The 17,839-nt window shown below is 39.1% G+C and overlaps 1 protein-coding gene across 1 annotated transcript in view; it reads right to left on the reverse strand.

Annotated features, from left to right (window-relative positions):
- Positions 1–17,839, reverse strand: part of oma1 (OMA1 zinc metallopeptidase) — a 65,781-nt gene that overhangs the window by 24,604 nt on the left and 23,338 nt on the right. The window contains exons 5-7 of the mRNA XM_048601903.1: positions 15,874–15,981; positions 11,733–11,861; positions 6,510–6,584 (exon numbers count right to left, since the gene is read on the reverse strand). Coding sequence (XP_048457860.1) covers positions 6,510–6,584; positions 11,733–11,861; positions 15,874–15,981 — 312 coding nt within the window. The remainder of the gene's footprint in view (positions 1–6,509; positions 6,585–11,732; positions 11,862–15,873; positions 15,982–17,839) is intronic.

A 17,839-nucleotide genomic window follows, 5' to 3' on the forward strand; every position in this document is an offset into this window, starting at 1 on the left:
TTCAGGTGTAGACCATCCCGTTTGTAGAGGTCCCACCTACCCCAGAATGAGCCCCAATTATCCAGGTATCTGAATCCCTCCCTCCTGCACCATCCCTGTAGCCCTGCTCTCTCTCCCTATTCCTCGCCTCACTAGCACATGGCACGGGTAACAAACCACAGATAACAACTCCGTTTGTTCTAGCTCTAAGCTTCCACCCTAGCTCCTTGAATTTCTGCCTTACATCCCCATCCCTTTTCCTATGTCCTATGTCGTTGGTGCCTATGTGGACCACGACCTGGGGCTGCTCCCCCTCCCCCTTAAGGATCCCGAAAACACGATCCAAGACATCACGGACCCTGGCACCTGGGAGGCAACACACCAACCGCGAGTCTCTCTCGTTCCCACAGAATCTCCTATCTGACCCCTAACTATGGAGTCCCCAACGACTAATGCTCTCCTCCTCTCCCCCCTTCCCTTCTGAGCAACAGGGACAGACTTTGTGCCAGAGACCTGTACCCCATGGCTTACCCCTGGTAAGTTGTCCCCCCCCAACAGTATCCAAAATGGTATACTTGTTATTGAGGGGAACGGCCACAGGGGATCCCTGCACTGTCTGCCTGTTTCCTTTCCGTCCCCTGACTGTAACCCATCTACCTTTTTCCTGTACCTGAAGTGTGACGACCTCCCTGTAACTCCTCTCAATTACCCCCTCAGCCTCCCGAATGATCCGAAGTTCATCCAGCTCCAGCTCCAGTTCCCCAATGCGGTTTCCGAGGAGCTGGAGTTGGGTGCACTTCCCGCAGATGAAGTCAGTGGGGACACTAGTGGTGACCCTTACCTCCCACATTCTACAGCAGGAGCATGCAACTGCCCTAACATCCATTCCCACTGTTCTGAATTCCCAAACAGACTATTGAAAAAAAAAAAGAAAAACTAGTAACCATACCAAATCGGCGCTCAGAACCTTTTTTTTGGTTAGAGGAGGACGGGTGGGAGACACTACCTAGGTAGTGTTTCAGGTAAAGCAACCGCCCAAATATATTACCTCACTTACTCAGCCATCCCGTGTCTGCTCCTGCTCAGCGTGCGCTCCGCCTAATTCATGAGGTAAGTTTTTAAAGGATTCTCTTACCTTCCCGGCAGCCCCCGGTCCTCGCTCTCACTGCTGCTGCAAAAATGGAGTCACGCGAGGTAAGACGTTTATAATCGAAAAGCTTACCTTCCCAGGGTGCCCTCACGCTTCCTCCCGGACTCCCATCGCTGAAACTATAAATGTTCCAAAAAATGATTCAACGTAAAAATCATAAGAAAGCCTGCAACTCAGGAGCAGCTGCAGGATCCACGCTACTCTCAGTCCACTGTTTTTGTTTTAACCCAATTTTCTAATCAACCTGATCAGAGATGTCATTTTACACCTTTGGAGCAAGTGGAACTTTAACCTGGGCCTCCCAATCCAGGGGTAGGGAACTACCACTGTACCACCAGAGGTCCCCCAGAAGCTTTCAATCTGTTTTGCCTAATCAACCTGTTCAAAGATGTCATTACACACCTCTGGAGCAGGTGAGACTTGAATCTGGGTCTCCCAGTCCAAGGATATGGAAACTACCACTGCGCTACAAGAGGGCTGCGATCAGATTTTCAGCCACAGTCACTGGGTAACAATTGGGTATAGAAATTATTGTTGCTTTTAACCCTATGCCCAACCCACAATTGCTAACATGCTACCAACTGACTACAATCAATTAATTTAGCACAGATTGGTGATTGGAACTAGAACTTCAGGTTTTCTTTCATCTTTACCAGCTGTAAGATTGAGTGACCTTAATTTTTTAAATGCAAGTAATTTTCTTCATGTAGAATTACAGACCTTCGGATTTTTCTAAGGCTTTAACTTGAACTATTTATCTAAACTATGTTCAGAACTAACATTTTAAATGCCTGCACTGGGGTAGGGTGGCATTTTTGATTAAGGAAAACACTACTACTGTAATTAGAGAGGATATATTGAGGGGTCGTCTAGTGAAAACACGTGGGTAGAAATCAGAAACAAGAAAGGGATGATCACCTTGATGGGATTGTACTACAGGTCCCCCAGTAGTTAGAGGGAAATTGAGGAGCAAATATGTAGAGAGATCTCAATATATGTAAGAATAATAGGGTTGCAATAGTAGGGGATATTAATTTTCCAAACATTGACTGGAACTGCTCTCATGTCAAAGGTTTGGATGGTGAAGAATTTGTCAAATGTGTTCAAGAAAACTTTCGTTATCAATATGTAAATATTCCTACAAGAGAGGAATAAAACTTGACCTTCTCTTGGGAAATAAGACAGGCAAGTGACTGAAGTGTTATTTGGAGAACATTTTGGGACTAATGATCATAATTCTATTAGTCTTAAAATAGTTATGGAAAAGGATAAGCCTTCCATAAATGTCAAAGTTCTTAATTGGAGTAAAGCAAATTTTAATGGAATGAGACAAGAACTTTCAAAAGTTGATTGGGAGTAGACTGTTAGCAGATAAAGGGATGATTGACAAGTGGGAGGCTTTCAGAAGTGTGATAACAAGAGTTCAGAGGCATTATGTTCCTGTTAGAGAGAAAGGTAAGGCTGGTAAGAGTAGGGAACAATGGATAAATAAAGATATTGAGGTTCTAGTCAAGAATAAGAAAGAATCATATATTAGATATAGACAACTGGGATCAAATTAATCCACTGAAGATTGTAAAGAGTGTAGGGGCATTCTTAAGAGGGAAATCAGGAAGGCAAAGAGGTGATGTGAGATAGCCTTGGCAGATAAGGTCAAGGATAATCTGAAGAGATTCTACAAGTACATTAAGAGCAAAAGAGCAACAAGAAAGAGAATAGGGCTCCTTAAAGATAAATGAGGTCGTCTTTGTGTTGAACCTTAGGAGACTGGAGAGATATTAAATAAGCATTTTGAGTCAATTTTTACTGTTGAGACAGAAATAAAGGCTAGAGAACTTGGGGAAATAAATATTGATGTTTTGAAAACAGTTCACGTTATAGAACAGGAGGTGCTGGAAGTCTTAGAAAACATAAATCTCTGGGACATTGTGGGAAGTTAGGGAGGAATTTGCAGGGGTGCTAGCAGAAATATTTGTTTCATCTATAACCACAGGTGCGGTGCTGGAGGTCTGAAGGGTTGCTAATGTTGTGTTAATGCTAAGGAGAAGCCTACACACTACAGACCTGTGAGTCTGATATCGGTGGTGGGTAAGTTTTGAAAGTCATTCTGAAAGATAGGATATACATGCATATGGAGAGTCATTAGGGATAGTCAGCATGGCTTTATGCGAGGGAAATCATGTCTCACAAACTTGACTGAGATTTTTCAGGAAGTAACCAAAAAAATTGATGACGGCAGAGCAGTAGACATTGTTTACTTGGCCTTTAGTAAAGCCTTTGATAAGGTTCCGCACAGTAGACTAATTAGTAAAGTTGACAGAATCGGTGACAGAATCGTCCTGGTCAGCATGTATTCACTAAAGGGAAATCACGCTTGACAAATCTTCTGGAATGTTTTGAGGATGTAACCAGTGGAGTCTACAAGGGTGAATCAGTGGATTTTGGTTATCTGGGCTTTCAAAAGGCTTTTGACAAGGTTCCACACAAGAGATTAGGAAGGAAAATTAAAGCTCATGGTAGCAGAGGTAATGTATTGAATGGATTGAGAACTGGTTGGCAGACAGGAAGCAGACAGTAGGAATAAACGAGTCCATTTCGGAGTGGTAGGCAGCGAGGAGTTGGGTGCTGCAGAGTTCAGTGCTGGGACTCCAGCTGTTCACAATATACATTAATGATTTGGATGAAGGAATTGGATGCGATATCTCCAAATTTTTAGCTGACACTAAGCTGGGTGACAGTATGTGCTATGAGAAGAATGTTAAGAGACTGCAGGGTGACTTGGATGGGCTGGTTGAGTGGGTAAATACTTGGCAAATGCAATATGAAGTGGATTAATGTGAGGTGATCCACCTTGGTCGCAAAAACAGGAAGGCAGATTATTATCTGAATGGTGGCAGTTCAGGAAAAGGTGAGGTGCAACTAATGGCATCCTGGCCTACATAGCGAAAAGATTTGAGTATCGGAGTAAGGACGTCTTGCTGCAGTTATACAAGGCCTTAGTGAGGCCACACCTTGAGTATTGTTTCCAGTTTTGGTCTCCTAGTCTGAGGAAGGACATTATCACTATTGAGGGAATCCAGCGAAGGTTCATCAGACTGATTCCAGGAAGTCAGGACTGACATATGAGGAAAGACTCAAAATCGACTAGGTTTGTATTCACTGGAATTTAGAAGTTGGGGGGGCGGGAGGAAGAGGTGGAGAGATCGCATGGAAACATATAAAATCCTGATTGGACTGGACAGGCTAGATGTGGGAAGAATGTTCCCAATTTTGGGGAAGTCCAGGACCAGGGGTCACAGTCTAAGAATAAGGGGTAAGCCATTCAGGACTGAGATGAGGAAGAATTTCTTCACTCATAGTTGTGAACCTGTGGAACTCTCTTCCACAGGAAGCTGTGGGGGCCAGTTCATTAGATATATTCAAGAGGGTGCTGGACTGGTACTTGCAGCTAAAGGGATCAAGGGGTTTAGGGAGAGTGCGGAACTGGGATAATGAGATTGCATGATCAGACATATTCATATTGAATGGTGATGCAGGCTTGAAGAGCCAAATGGCCTACTTCTACATCTATTTTCTATGTTTCTAAAGTTAGATCACATGGAATTCAGGGTGACCTTGCCAGCTGGATACAAAATTGGCTTGACGGTAGGAGCCAGAGGGTGATGGTGGAGGGTCGTTTTTCAGACTGGAGACCTGTGACCTGCAGTGTTCCAAAGGGATTGGTACTGGGTCCACTTTTGTTTGTCATTTCTATAAACAATTTGGATGAGAAAGGCATGGTTCATGGAGGCATGGTTAATAAGTTTGTAGATGACACCAAAATTGGGGGTATAGTGGACATGAAGAAGGTTATAGAAGATCTTGATCAGTTGGGTCAATGCGCTGATGAGTGGCAGGTGGAGTTTAATTGGATAAATGTGAGGTATATTTTGCTAAAACATACAAGGCGGGTTTATACAATTAATGGTAGGGCCTTGGTGTGTATTGTAAAACAGAGAGGCCTAGGAGTTCAGGAACATAATTCTTTGAAATTTGCGTAACAGGTGGGTAGGGAAGTTAGAAAGGCATTTAGCACGCTTGTGTTCATTGCTCAGTCCTTTGAGTTTAGGAGTTGAGATGTCATGTTAAGGTTGTACAGTATGTAAGTGAGGCCTCTTTTGAAGTACTATATGCAGTTCTGGTTGCCCTGTTATAGGAAAGATATTACTAAACTGGAGAGGGTTCAGAAAGGATTTACCAGGATGTTGTTGGGAATGGAGGGTTTCAGTTATAAAAATAGGCTGGATAGGCTGGGACTTTTTTCACTGGAGTGTAGGAGGTTGAGGGGTGACCTTATAGAGGTTTTTAAAATTAGGAGGGGCACAGATAAAGTGAATGACAAGGACTTCTTCCCTAGGGTAGGGGAGTTCAAAACCAAGGGTCATATTTTTAAGGTGAGAGGACAAAGATTTAAAAAGAATATGAGGGGCCACTTTTTTTTTTTTTACACAAAGTGGTTAGTGTGTGGAATTAATTGCCAGAGGAAGTGGTGGATTCGGGTACAGTTACAATTTTTAAAACACATTTGAATAAGTACATGAATAGGAAAGGTTTGGAGGGATATGGGCCAAATACAGGCAAGTGGGATTAGTTTAGTTTAGTCAGTGAGGACTAGTTGGACCAAAGGGTCTATTTCCATGCTGTATGACTGTAAAACTTTAAAATTAAAATAGTAAGAAATTGAAAATTTGATCTGTCCAGTGGACAATGACAAGATCAGACTCAAGTGTGTGGTCTCCATGAATGAACTCATTGGTAATAGTGGCCAGTTTAAGGTCAGTCATGAACAATGGATATCAGAGTGAAGTACCAAAAAGCATCTGACATGATGTGTCTCTGCACTATTCAACGGCATTAGTGTTATTTGAAGTTGGAAAATTGCAAAAACACAAAATTTCTGATCAGCAGCCTCTCCATATTTAAAGGTATTACATTCTATGTGAAATATTAATCTCTTTCTGACTTTCTATATTTCTAAAACTTATGTTTTTCTTTCAGATTTCCAACCTGAGAAAATTTTCCTTTCATCTCAATGAATTTGAAGTATTTAAGATTCTTAATAAAGAGGTAAAAATTACAGACATAAAAATTGATATCTGTTTCAGCATTCTGTTCTGTAGTCCATTCTAAGAAGTCTAATTCCTACGGACGATGAAGAAAAATGAGAACAGTAAGTTTTAATTACACAATTAAAGCATGTTTTCACCAGGTTTTCTGTAAAGAATGGTGAGCAAAGTACTTGGTAATTATATTGTCTGCAACTCACTATACATGAAACTTTGTACTGCTCAATACATGACTGCAAACCAAAGATCGGAAAGCTTTGGAGCGTATAAGTTACCTTAGCAGCAAGTCGTAATCCAACCTCATCAGCCTCAATCTCTAGTTTCCGGCTGTACGGTCTGTCAAACATGTACTGTAGGAAATAAATGTATTAATATTATTGGTGATTGATAACACTGACCAATTTTTCAAGTCTAATCTACAAATCAAAGTAGGTAATTCAATGCATGTGCCACTCTCTGATCTCACTCTCTTATAGCTTTAAAATATACTTTCAGAGTCAAGAGTTAATATTTAACAACTATGTCAAAAGTTGGAAATGCTTATGTATGAGCATACAAATTATGAGCAGGAATGGGAGACTCGGACAATCAAGCCTGCTTCGCCATTCAATAATATCATGATTGATGTGACAGGTCCATATTTCCACCCATCTCTGATAACCTTTCACTTCCTTGCTTAGATTAAAAAAAACAAACTATCTGCCACTGCCTTAAAATGTTCACGGCCTTTTGAGGAACAGTGTTCCAAAGACTCTCGAACTCTTGCATGGAAAATTTCCTCATTTGCCTCAACTGTTAACTGTTTACTTTTAAACAGTGATGCCTAGTTCTAGGTTATCCTACAAGAAATAACATCCTTCCACATACTTTCTATCAAGACCCCTCATGATCTGTAAATTTACTCACTCTTCTAAACTCTACCAGATACAAATTTAGCTTGTACAACCTTTCCTCATAAAACATCCCAACCATTGCAGGTATTAAACCAGTAAAGACCTTCAGTGGACTGTTTCTAATGCATTTATATCATTCCTTAATTAGGGGAACCAAAACTGTACTCAGTACCCTTGGTGTGGTCTCAGCGATGCCCTGTACAATTGAAGCATAATCTCTCTTTACTTTTGTATTCAACTCTCCTCACACTAAAACATAACATTTTATTAGCTTTCCTAATTACCTGCATACTAATCTTTTCTGATTCATGCACTAGCACATCCAGATGCAGAACAACTCTACATCTCAGAATTCAGCAATCTCTGACTGTTTAGATAACATGCTTCTGTTTTGTTCTTCCTGCCAAAATAGACAGCTTCACATTTCCCCACATTGTGGTTCATGTGCCACATCCTTGACCACTCACTTAAACTATTTTTATCCCTTATAGACTCATGTCATTTCACAACCTGCTTTCCCAATTTTGTGTCATCAGTGAATTTAGCAATTGTACCTTTGAGCCCTTCATCCCAGTCATATACATATAAATTATAAACAGGTGAAGCCCAACAGTGAACCCACAGCACTCACCGGTTACATCTTGCCAACCAGAAAAATACTTATTTATGCTTATTTTGTCCTTTAGCTATCAGGAAGGAATCTTCTATCCATGCCAAAACACAATCCTCTATTTTATTTTCCACAATAAGTTTTGATATGGCATCTTATCAAATGCTTTCTGGATATCTGAGTACAATGCATCAACCAGTTCCCCTTCATCCAAAGCATATTATTTTTCAAAGAATTCCAGTAAGTTAGTCACAAAACCATATTGACTATGCCTGATTACCTTGAACTTTTCTGTAACAGCTTTAATATTAGTCTCTAATATCTTCCTTATGACTGATGTTAAGCCTACTGGCCTGTAGTTTGCTCGTTATTAATATTCTGCCCTTTTCAAATAAAAGGAAGTTACATGTTCTATTTTCCAATCTAATGGAATGTTCCCTCAATTTAGGGAATTCTGGAAAATTAAAACCAAAGCATTAACAATCTCACTAGTATTTCTTTTAAGATCTTAAGATGAAGCCGAAAAGGAATCAAGGACTTAACAGCTTGTAGCTCTAACAATTTGCTCACTACCACTTCACTGGTGATTGCAAGTTTCTTAAGCGCCATTCTATTTCCTGATTTACAGTTATTTCTGGAATTACTTGTATCCTCCTCAATGAAGACCGATGCAAAATACCTATTCAATTAATCTGCCATCTCCTTATTTCCATCATTAATTCCCCAGACTCACTTTCTTGAACCATTGTTCACTTTGTCAACTTTTCTTTAAATGTATATAAAATCTCTTACTGTTTTTCTATGTCTAATTAACTTTCTCTTGCATTCCATAGTATTTTTTAGTTATTCTCCCCGCCTCCCATCTTTGCATAATTATGTTATTTTCCTTAAATTTCATACTACCTTTAACTTTTTTTATTAACCATAAGAGTGAGATCCTTCCCTTAGAATTTTTCTTTCTCATCGGAATGTACTGATTCAGAAACATGTGCCATTTCATCTCTATTGACGCATCCTGTAAGCTAATTTACCAATTCACTTTAGCTTATTCTCCTTTTATGCCCTCAATTAAGTTTAAAATGCTAGTTTTGGACACATTCTTCTCTCCCTCAAACTGAATTTAAATTTCAATCATCTTCTGACCACTGCCACCCAGAGGTACATTCACTGTGAGGTCACTAATTTATTTTGTCTCATTGCACAGCACCATATCTAATATAGCTAGTTGTCTGGCTGATTCCAAAACATGCAATTCTAGGAAACTATTCCAAAAACACTCGATGAACTCCTCATTTAACCACCTTTGCCCTTCTGACTTTTCTAGTCTATACGTTGATTAAAATCCCGTAAAATTTTCCTGTACATTTCTGAAAAACCCCCACTATTTCATCCTTTATATTCCATCTTGCCCTGTTGTTTCAGTTCGGAGAACTGTACACCACTCCCACAAATAACTTCTTGCCTTTGTTTCTCATCTCTCCAAACTGCTTCTACATCTTGATTTCCTGAACGAAGGTCATCCATTTCTACTGTGCTAATACCATCACTAACTGAACACAGACAGACCTTCACATTTCTCTAGCTTCCTATCACTCCTAAAACGTCTTGTACCCTTCAATATTCAGGTCCCAACCAATGTCATCCTGCAGTCACATCTCTATGATGGCTATTAGATTTACTTCAAGGTGTGTTATCAGTCCCTCTGCTGTAATTTGGTGTTCATTTGACTGTTAGCTGCATTTAGTTACAGAGCCCCCTAGAAAGTAACATGAGCAGTAAGATGTAGAATCCCAGCTTTCGTCTAAAGAAATGCTGCGGTTTTACAGGGGGTTAGATGTATGTACAATAATACACAATATACTGGCTGTGGATTCCAGAGTCATATAAGACGCCACTTTTCACAAGGCTACATTCAATCAAAACTTGTCTTGATCACGTAACTGCTGCTACTACTCCAGTGTTAAATTTCAAATAAAAGCAAAGAGTAAAGCTTTATATTGCAAAAGTGTAACGTAGTGTTTTATGTAAAACTCAGAAATATCAATAACTGGGTCATTTACATTTTTCACACACCTCAAAGATACAGACCTGAGAAATCAATGTACCTCAATAAAATCATTCTCAATAAAGATAACTTGAGGTGGTTTAGTTAACCGAGTTCCCTTCATCATGCGTATCAATTTTGAAAAAAAACTGAACAGGCAATATTTTCCATTACTCAAACAGAATGTCACAGGGTGACAGATCACAAAAGTTTTCTCATATGAGTAGTACATTTCCCATGATATTGATCACCATAGATCAGATGTCACCATGTCTTTTTTGTGTACAATGCATTTGTCTGGATATTTCTTTGTATCCTTTTGCATTCTATTATAACTTTGCTGAAAATTTCCTTTCCCCTTGTTTGCCTATTTTATTTTTGCTTTTGTTGTTTTCCCATTTCCTTTTGGGTGTGAAATAATGAGCCATCTGAAAATAAAGGTCTGCAATTTTCATCTTATGGTGGCAGGTTTAAGAAAATTTAGTTTATAGTACAGAGTGGTTGCGTTTCTATCTGACAAGTTACTTGTCATTGTTGACTCATTTTTATGTCACTGCCAACATTGCTTCTGACACTGATTCATGCCTCCTAAAACAATATCTAACTCTACTACATAACCAGTTTCAATACTTTGCAAGTGTTATTTGCACTATCCGCCTCCAGTGCCTCTCTGTCATTATCCAGCTTGTGTCTCAGGTGATATTGCATGAAGCTGTCTGTACCCATTCCGTAATCCTTTCAGAATTTCCCTCGATGCCCACATCATTCCCCTCTCATTGCTTTCAACATGATCCCTATTTAACAATGGCAAGAGAGAAAGAATAAAACGTAAATTGTAGGAGCATGGGGGCATTTCAAATTTTATTACATTGAAATAAGTTTCACTTTAAATATAAAAGTCAAAGGATATTCAAAGTAAAACGTACCTCAAAATAATTTAAAATGTTAACGCAATCACTTGGGAAGTGAATTATTTTCAAAGGACCAGGCACAGAATTAAGATGAAGGTAAGGTCAACCAGCAGGGCAGAAGTGGGAATCATTCCCAACAATGAGACTAGTTCAGGTTGTCAGTTGGCAGTAATAGCAGGGGCAAGGAACCCTAAAAACTGGGGTCAGGCTGAGCCATCAGCACAGAGCAAGGTTTCAAGAAAGCAGGTAACTGATTTTGTTTGCATTCCTACACTGTTGAAACATTATGTTCCTCACTATACAGAAATTACAAAAGCTGCCTAACAAAGTGAAAAATCAGGTTTGAAGCAGGACTGCATGTCCTACCCTAGAAAATATTAAAGACAGTCTGACTGTAACAATTAGGATTTTAATAATAGCATATTCTCTGACTAACCATGCTGAGAACTAACTTTAATAAAACATTTCACTCTTAATTTAATACTTTATAAAAGAAACAATGTCTAAGGTTTTAGCGTAGATTTGTAGCTCGGATTGTGGATGTTGTGGTTGGCTGGCTCGCCGAGCTGGTTTGTTGTTCTGCAATGTTCCCAACATGATGGTGAGTAAATACAGCACCTAGCAACCTAAATCAAGCATACAGAACTGGAAGAGTTCAGTTTGTGCTGAGTTAACATATGCCAGCCCAAAAAACAGCAGGGGTCTGACAACTTCATCAATGCGCCGGGAAAGAAAAAACATGTTAGCTATCTGATTATCAAAACTGCTCAGGCAACTGAGATGATAGCAAACTGCTAGAATCAGAGCCATCATGAATCATAGACCAGCATGAGTCGATGCACTTTGGTAGGCAGCTATTGTAATTTCTGTATAGTGAGACAGGAATACAAAAAAAACTGCTACATTTTGAACAAGTTATGATTTTTATCTGTACAGGGTAAGCATTGTTCTTTTCCAGCTTACCACTGCTCACTACTATCTGCTGATTTCAAACCTAATCTAAAAATCTACACTCACAGCAAACAAGGGAATATTCTCACCTCAATCAGTTTCTTTTGGATCCACTGTCCCAGAGCAGCAAGGCTATCCCGTGGGAACGTAGCCCAAATGAGTGTCAAGAAAACAAGGCACACAAAATCTAGGAGCTGAATTATACTTGCATGTTCCGCCTAGAAATCAACAACATGATCACATGACTAACATCCTAGTAAGTCAGTGGTTATTCATTTAATTGAAAATGAGTCAACTGCATGTAAATATCATCACAATGCTGTCAGATCTATGCATATGTAATGGAACCTCATTATCCACACTACAATTATCCAGATTTTCCACTGCCTCATTATACTGTCCATGAACCCCAACCTGCTCCTAAAGATGTAAATGAATCCTACAACTCATCTAAAACTAAATTAAATCTATGTCAATTGTAGCATACTTGTGATGATTCAAGAGCCAATGACATTGATCTAACAATGTCTTCCCTGTCAAAAATTAAACCAATCTAATTATAAAACCTCAAGTTGACAACCATTTTCAAATCAATCCACTCAGTACTACACTGGGGAGTCTTCTGATGTCCAAGTCCTGGAGAGGGACATGAACTCCAGTTTCTGACTCAGATAAAGTAGCAGCAAGTTAGCCATGGATGATACAGCTGCATAATGGGAATCAGAGTGTGATCATTCTTGCACCAAACAAATTAAGTAGGGCAAAGGCAGTCAAGAGGAGGAAGGACCTACAAGAAATGAAAAAAGCTAAACTATGAAACAAAAGAGGAAAGAAGAGCACAGGAGATTATACGAAAGGAGCACATAAATTAGGAAGAAATAGACTTATAGAAAGAAATGTAATAAGTTGATTGCAATGAAGTGACAAGAACCGTTACGAAAGATGATTTAAATCATCTGTATAGCAATAGGTGCAGTGTTTGTAATAAACACAGGGGGATTGGAAACAGTAATACATTGTGAGAACCAAATGTAGTTGGGATTGCTGAGTTATGGCTGCAGAAAAATTAGGCTTGGGAATTAAGCATTACAAGTGTAACATATTTAGTAAAGGTAGATAGCAAGAAATGCAGATGTTGGACTCAGAGACAACACAGTGCGGAGCTATGTTCCTCCAGCTCCACACTGTGTTGTCTCTTTAGTAAAGGCACGGGACAAAGGTGACCTGAGTCAGTTGTATTTATTAGAGATAATATAACTGTAGAAAATGTGAAAGAGTCATAATTAAGACAGATATAGAATTCATGTGAATATAGATAAAAGATCAATCACACTCATAGTGGCAATCTATAGACCACCAAATAGTGAAAATGAGATAGAGGAAGAAACACGAACACAAATGAACAGGCACAAAATAATTATGATGGGGAATTTCAATTGCACCAAAATTAACTGTCCAGAAGGTGTGTTATGTACAGGTCTCCTTTTTGGTCTGTAAAGAGTCCTACAAGGGATCTGACAATGGGAAATGAACTAGAACAAATAAGAGAAGTGAAAGTGAACATCTAGACAATATTGACCATAGTATAATAGACTTTAAGATGATAATTAGAATTAACATGACAAAGTCCAGGTCAATAAATTGGAGAAATATTCATTTTGAGGGGTTGTTACTAAAATTTGGGAAATTAGTGAACAGCAGTATTTGCAAACAAGGATGTGCAACAACAATGGAACACGTTTTAGACAGTTTTTAACAGAGGTCAAGAAAATTATGTTCTGCCAAAAACAAGAGGAAAAAATAAAAACCAATGAGACATCAGGGACAATGAACACAAATGGAAGAAATTGAGAGTTACAAAAGCAGCAGCAACTAAATGCATGGACAGTAGGGGACAACATGGTAGGGGAGAACATGAAAAAACTACAGGGGAAAAAAATCTAATAGTCAAAACAGGAACTATGAAGCTAAATAATGAAATAATACAAAAAAGCATAGTTAAATATTCAAAAGGCACAATAAAAGCAGTAAAGATAAAATCACAGACAACAATAATGAAATGGCAGAAATATAATTATTTTTACTCAGATTTATCTAGGAGAAGCATCAGGTTAGAAAGAATTACTATAACCATATTTCAAATTGAGGATAGACGTTAAATAAACTCAAAATAAAAAAAAAACAAAGTTCTGCTCTGGAGTGATTGCATACACATATTTTAGAAGAATCTAGGGAAGAGACAGCAGGGACACAATAACACCTTTCTTCATTAGAAAGTTTGATGACCTTTCATCAGAACTTGGTAAAGTTACAAGAAGAGTTAGTTTCACAGGGGCAAAGAGAATGTTTATTTTCATGTCCCATTACCAAAGAAATATATAATGTGGCTACAGTATATGTGCTGCTGCCTAAAAGCAAAAACTGAAACGTACAAAGGAAATTAAACAAAATGAGAGTAAGAGGTTATGATCTGAAATTGATGAACTGAATGTTGAGTCCATAGTGCTGTCAAATGCCAAATCGCAAAATGAGGTGCTGTTCCTCAAACTTGTGTTCACTAAAATATTGCAGCAGGTATTTATAGAGCATCTTTAAGGTAGTAAATATGGCAAGTCCCTTTAAAGGAGTGTTATGGAGCAAAATTTGGCTATAAATCACAATTGAAATATTCAGATGAGTAACCAAAAACTTGGTCAAACGATAGTAGGAATTGCAGATGCTGCAGAATCGGAGATAACAAGGTGTAGAGTTGGATGAACACAGCAGGCCAAGCTCCTCTGATGCTGCTTGCCCTGCTGTGTTCATCCAGCTCTACACCTTGTTATCTCACTTGGTCAAACGTGTGTGGTTAACAGCTTTTTAAAGGAGAAGCAGAGTGTTTTAGGGTGGGTATTCCGGACCATAGGGCCAAGACAGCTGAGAATAAAGCTGTTAATGGTGGGCTGATAAGAACTGCAGGTGCTAAAGATCTGAAACAAAAACAGAAAGTGCTGGAGAAACTCAACAGGTCTGGCAGTATCTGTGGAGAGAGAAACAGAATTAATGTTTCAAGTCCAGTGACCCTTTGTCAGAACTGAAAGTAGCTGGGGAACAATGGTATTTAGGCTGTCGAAAAGGGGAGGAGTGAGTCAAATAGATGGAGATAGCGCTCAGAAATGGTGAGAGAAAAAAAGCAGAAGCAGAAAGGATTACTGATGATAAGCCAAGAAAGAGATAAATGGTGAATGGGTGCTAATAGGAACTGTGAATAGTTAAAAAATGAGTTGCCAGTGCTGGGAACAACCGTTCCAGAACAGGACATGGGAATATGGAAGTGGGTAACAAATGTGGAGAATGTGTTACCGTTCTGAAATTGTTAAGCTCCATGTGGAGACTGGAGGGTTGTAAAGTAACTGGATGGAAAATGAAATGAAAATTGGCCATCTGTAAGAGGCCAAACTATTAGATCACAGTTAGGTAGAGGTGAGGATGTAGAGGCATTTGAAATTGACAACAAGCATTTTAAAATTAAAAATTGCTGGAAAATCTCAGCAGGTTTGAGGGACACTGGGACCCAAAATATTAACTCTGATTTCTCTCCACAGATGCTGCCAGACCTGCTGAGCTTTTCCAGCAATTTCTGTTTTTGTTTCTGGTTTCCAGCATCTGCACTTCTTTTGTATTTTATTTTAAAATCGAGGTACTTTCACATGAGGAACAACATAGTTCAACATGATTGAGCTAAATGGTAAATTAGGACAGGGAAAGCAGATATTTGGATGAGCTCACATTTACAGAGGAGACAAGATGGGAGTCCTATTTGAAAATTCATTAGAAAGTCATGCCTAAAGGGAACAAATGTTTCAATAGCACAGGAAATGAGTTCAATCAGAGGGCCAGTTAAACAGTATCAGAGAAGTGGCAACAGATGGCCTTGGTGATGTGAGAGGAGGTGATAGCACCCTGGTATTTTTGCTGCACTAGTAACCTGGACACCCAGGTTACCCTGTGAAGATCTCTGTTTAAATCCTATTACAGCAGGTGGTGGAATTTGAATTTCTAGAGATGGCATCTTTTTATTTTTCTTCATTTTTCATTGTGGATTAAAATTGAATATCTAAGCTCTCCCATTCTAATGATGAAATTGATGACTTGTATATCTAACAGCTTAGTTAGTTTGTAAATGCATCATAATTTCAATTCTTAAATGTTATTCTTTCCAAACAATTGAGAGCAATGAATTGTACTCACCCCATGAGCAAGGAGACAATGAGCCATCTCATGACCCAGAATACATGCAAGTTGATCAGTATCTGCCACAGCTTTGAACAGCCCAGTCAAAACAAATACCTGCCCATTCTATGTAAAGAGAAAATAATTTCATTAGAAAGGCGCACTTCTTCAACACAAAGTTAGGAAAGGATAAACGATAAGGATGGAATTTAATGCTGAATGATTCTCTCAATACTCATTGTACTAATTGTACACCAAATTTTGGCTGTATTCAAAATCTGAAAATAAGTTATCCAACTCCATAATAACCTCCTGAGGATTTATTACTTCTTGCTACTGGAGATCAAATAAATGCATCAATGTAATTGTTCTAATCATACAATTGTTTCATGGCTAATGTTGCCCATCACAAAACAATGCCCAAAACTAACAAATCTTATGGTACTTGGTAAGTGGATGGGAGAGTGGGAAAGGAAAGAAGAAAATAAATTGCTCTACAAGGTAACAATGGTGAACCATAATTCCAAATCACAGGTTAGGAAGCACAGCTGGAATTCTGATGTTTATGATATCATCGGAAAATCCAGAAGTTAAAAATTAATTTTCATAGCAACTCTCAAATCGGGGTCACGCTGTTTGAATACCACTTTGTGTGTGCGACCTAACTGGAGGCAGACTTGTGTGCATGTGAGAGGATGAGATGATATTACCGATGTTGAGTACATGTCGGAAGTGCCAAGGTCTTACTGGTGAGTAAGTGATGGGGATGGTGAGCTTCGAGCAGTGTTGGAGGGTACTGGTTTGCTGGGAAGGTGCTATGTGAAGATCCATTCACTAACCTTGACCACATGAGGTAATTGTATTACTTGTAACACTGCTGTCAGGTCTTCGGGTACAGATCGGAGGTATTTACCTTCCCGGTCATTACTCCCATTCCCTTCTGAGTGTGATGTTTGAATGTTCTCCTAGTCATCTACAAAACAATGGTATCATCCCTCGTGTTCAGCTCACCAATAAATGTCTTCAGCCTCACATGCATCACATTGGAACACCATGAGCTAATGGTGAACTTCCCACAATTGAAATTACATCAATATTATTCCATACAGCTTCCTTTTAGAAGCAAAAGCCTTCCTTTCAGAGCAGCAGATTAGTTAATCCATATGGTGTCTGCAGAATGCTGACTGGCCTCTTATTGAACATAGAACACATATATAACATATAACACAGCAACACAAAGGGGCTGTGGGATGCAATCAATTATGTGCTACATTCATGCAGATGAGGTAGCCACATCAAAATTTGCACACTGCCCACCTCAACCAGAATCAATGCAGACAGGAGCAAGGAATCATGAAGCCCATATTCAAAAACGGGGACACTTAGCTTTCAAGCCTAAAATATATTACTGATTAAAGTACAGCCTTATAGTGTGCAATTTCAATATTTGCTGAATATATTTGGTCAGACTGAAGCAAAAAAAATAGAGATCATTTGCCTGAGTTTTTAATGATCTCTGTGTCACAGAAATGGCATCCTGATAGTTATACAGTGTCTAAGGGTCTGAAGGATTAATGCTGAGGACTGCCTGAAGCACCATCGACTATGATGACATCGTAAGGACTTATGGCCAGAGCTGCTTAGGCCCTAATATTCAGGAACTCCTCTTATTCTCCACAACAATGTCTATCATATCAAGGTAAGCTGTAACCAGTTGTTAACAATGCAATAAACTACTTGCTCAATACAACAGCATCTTGTAGTTATTGACCAATAAATGGTTTTCCTCTATCACAATAGATCAAGCAATAGATAAATCCCTACACTTAAAAGAAGATAGTGGCAGCAAAAGTACCACATGGTGAAACATAGTCTTGTTTTAATTGCATGTACAACACTGATCAGGTGGATGGGAGAGGTGGCCTTCTGAGTCTCTGCAGGAAATTGGACTGAAGGCTGCTGCAATCAGAGGAAGAAGGCAGCC

Source organism: Rhincodon typus, chromosome 10, assembly GCF_021869965.1.
Source record: "Rhincodon typus isolate 14 chromosome 10, sRhiTyp1.1, whole genome shotgun sequence".
NCBI classification, from domain to species: domain Eukaryota; kingdom Metazoa; phylum Chordata; class Chondrichthyes; order Orectolobiformes; family Rhincodontidae; genus Rhincodon; species Rhincodon typus.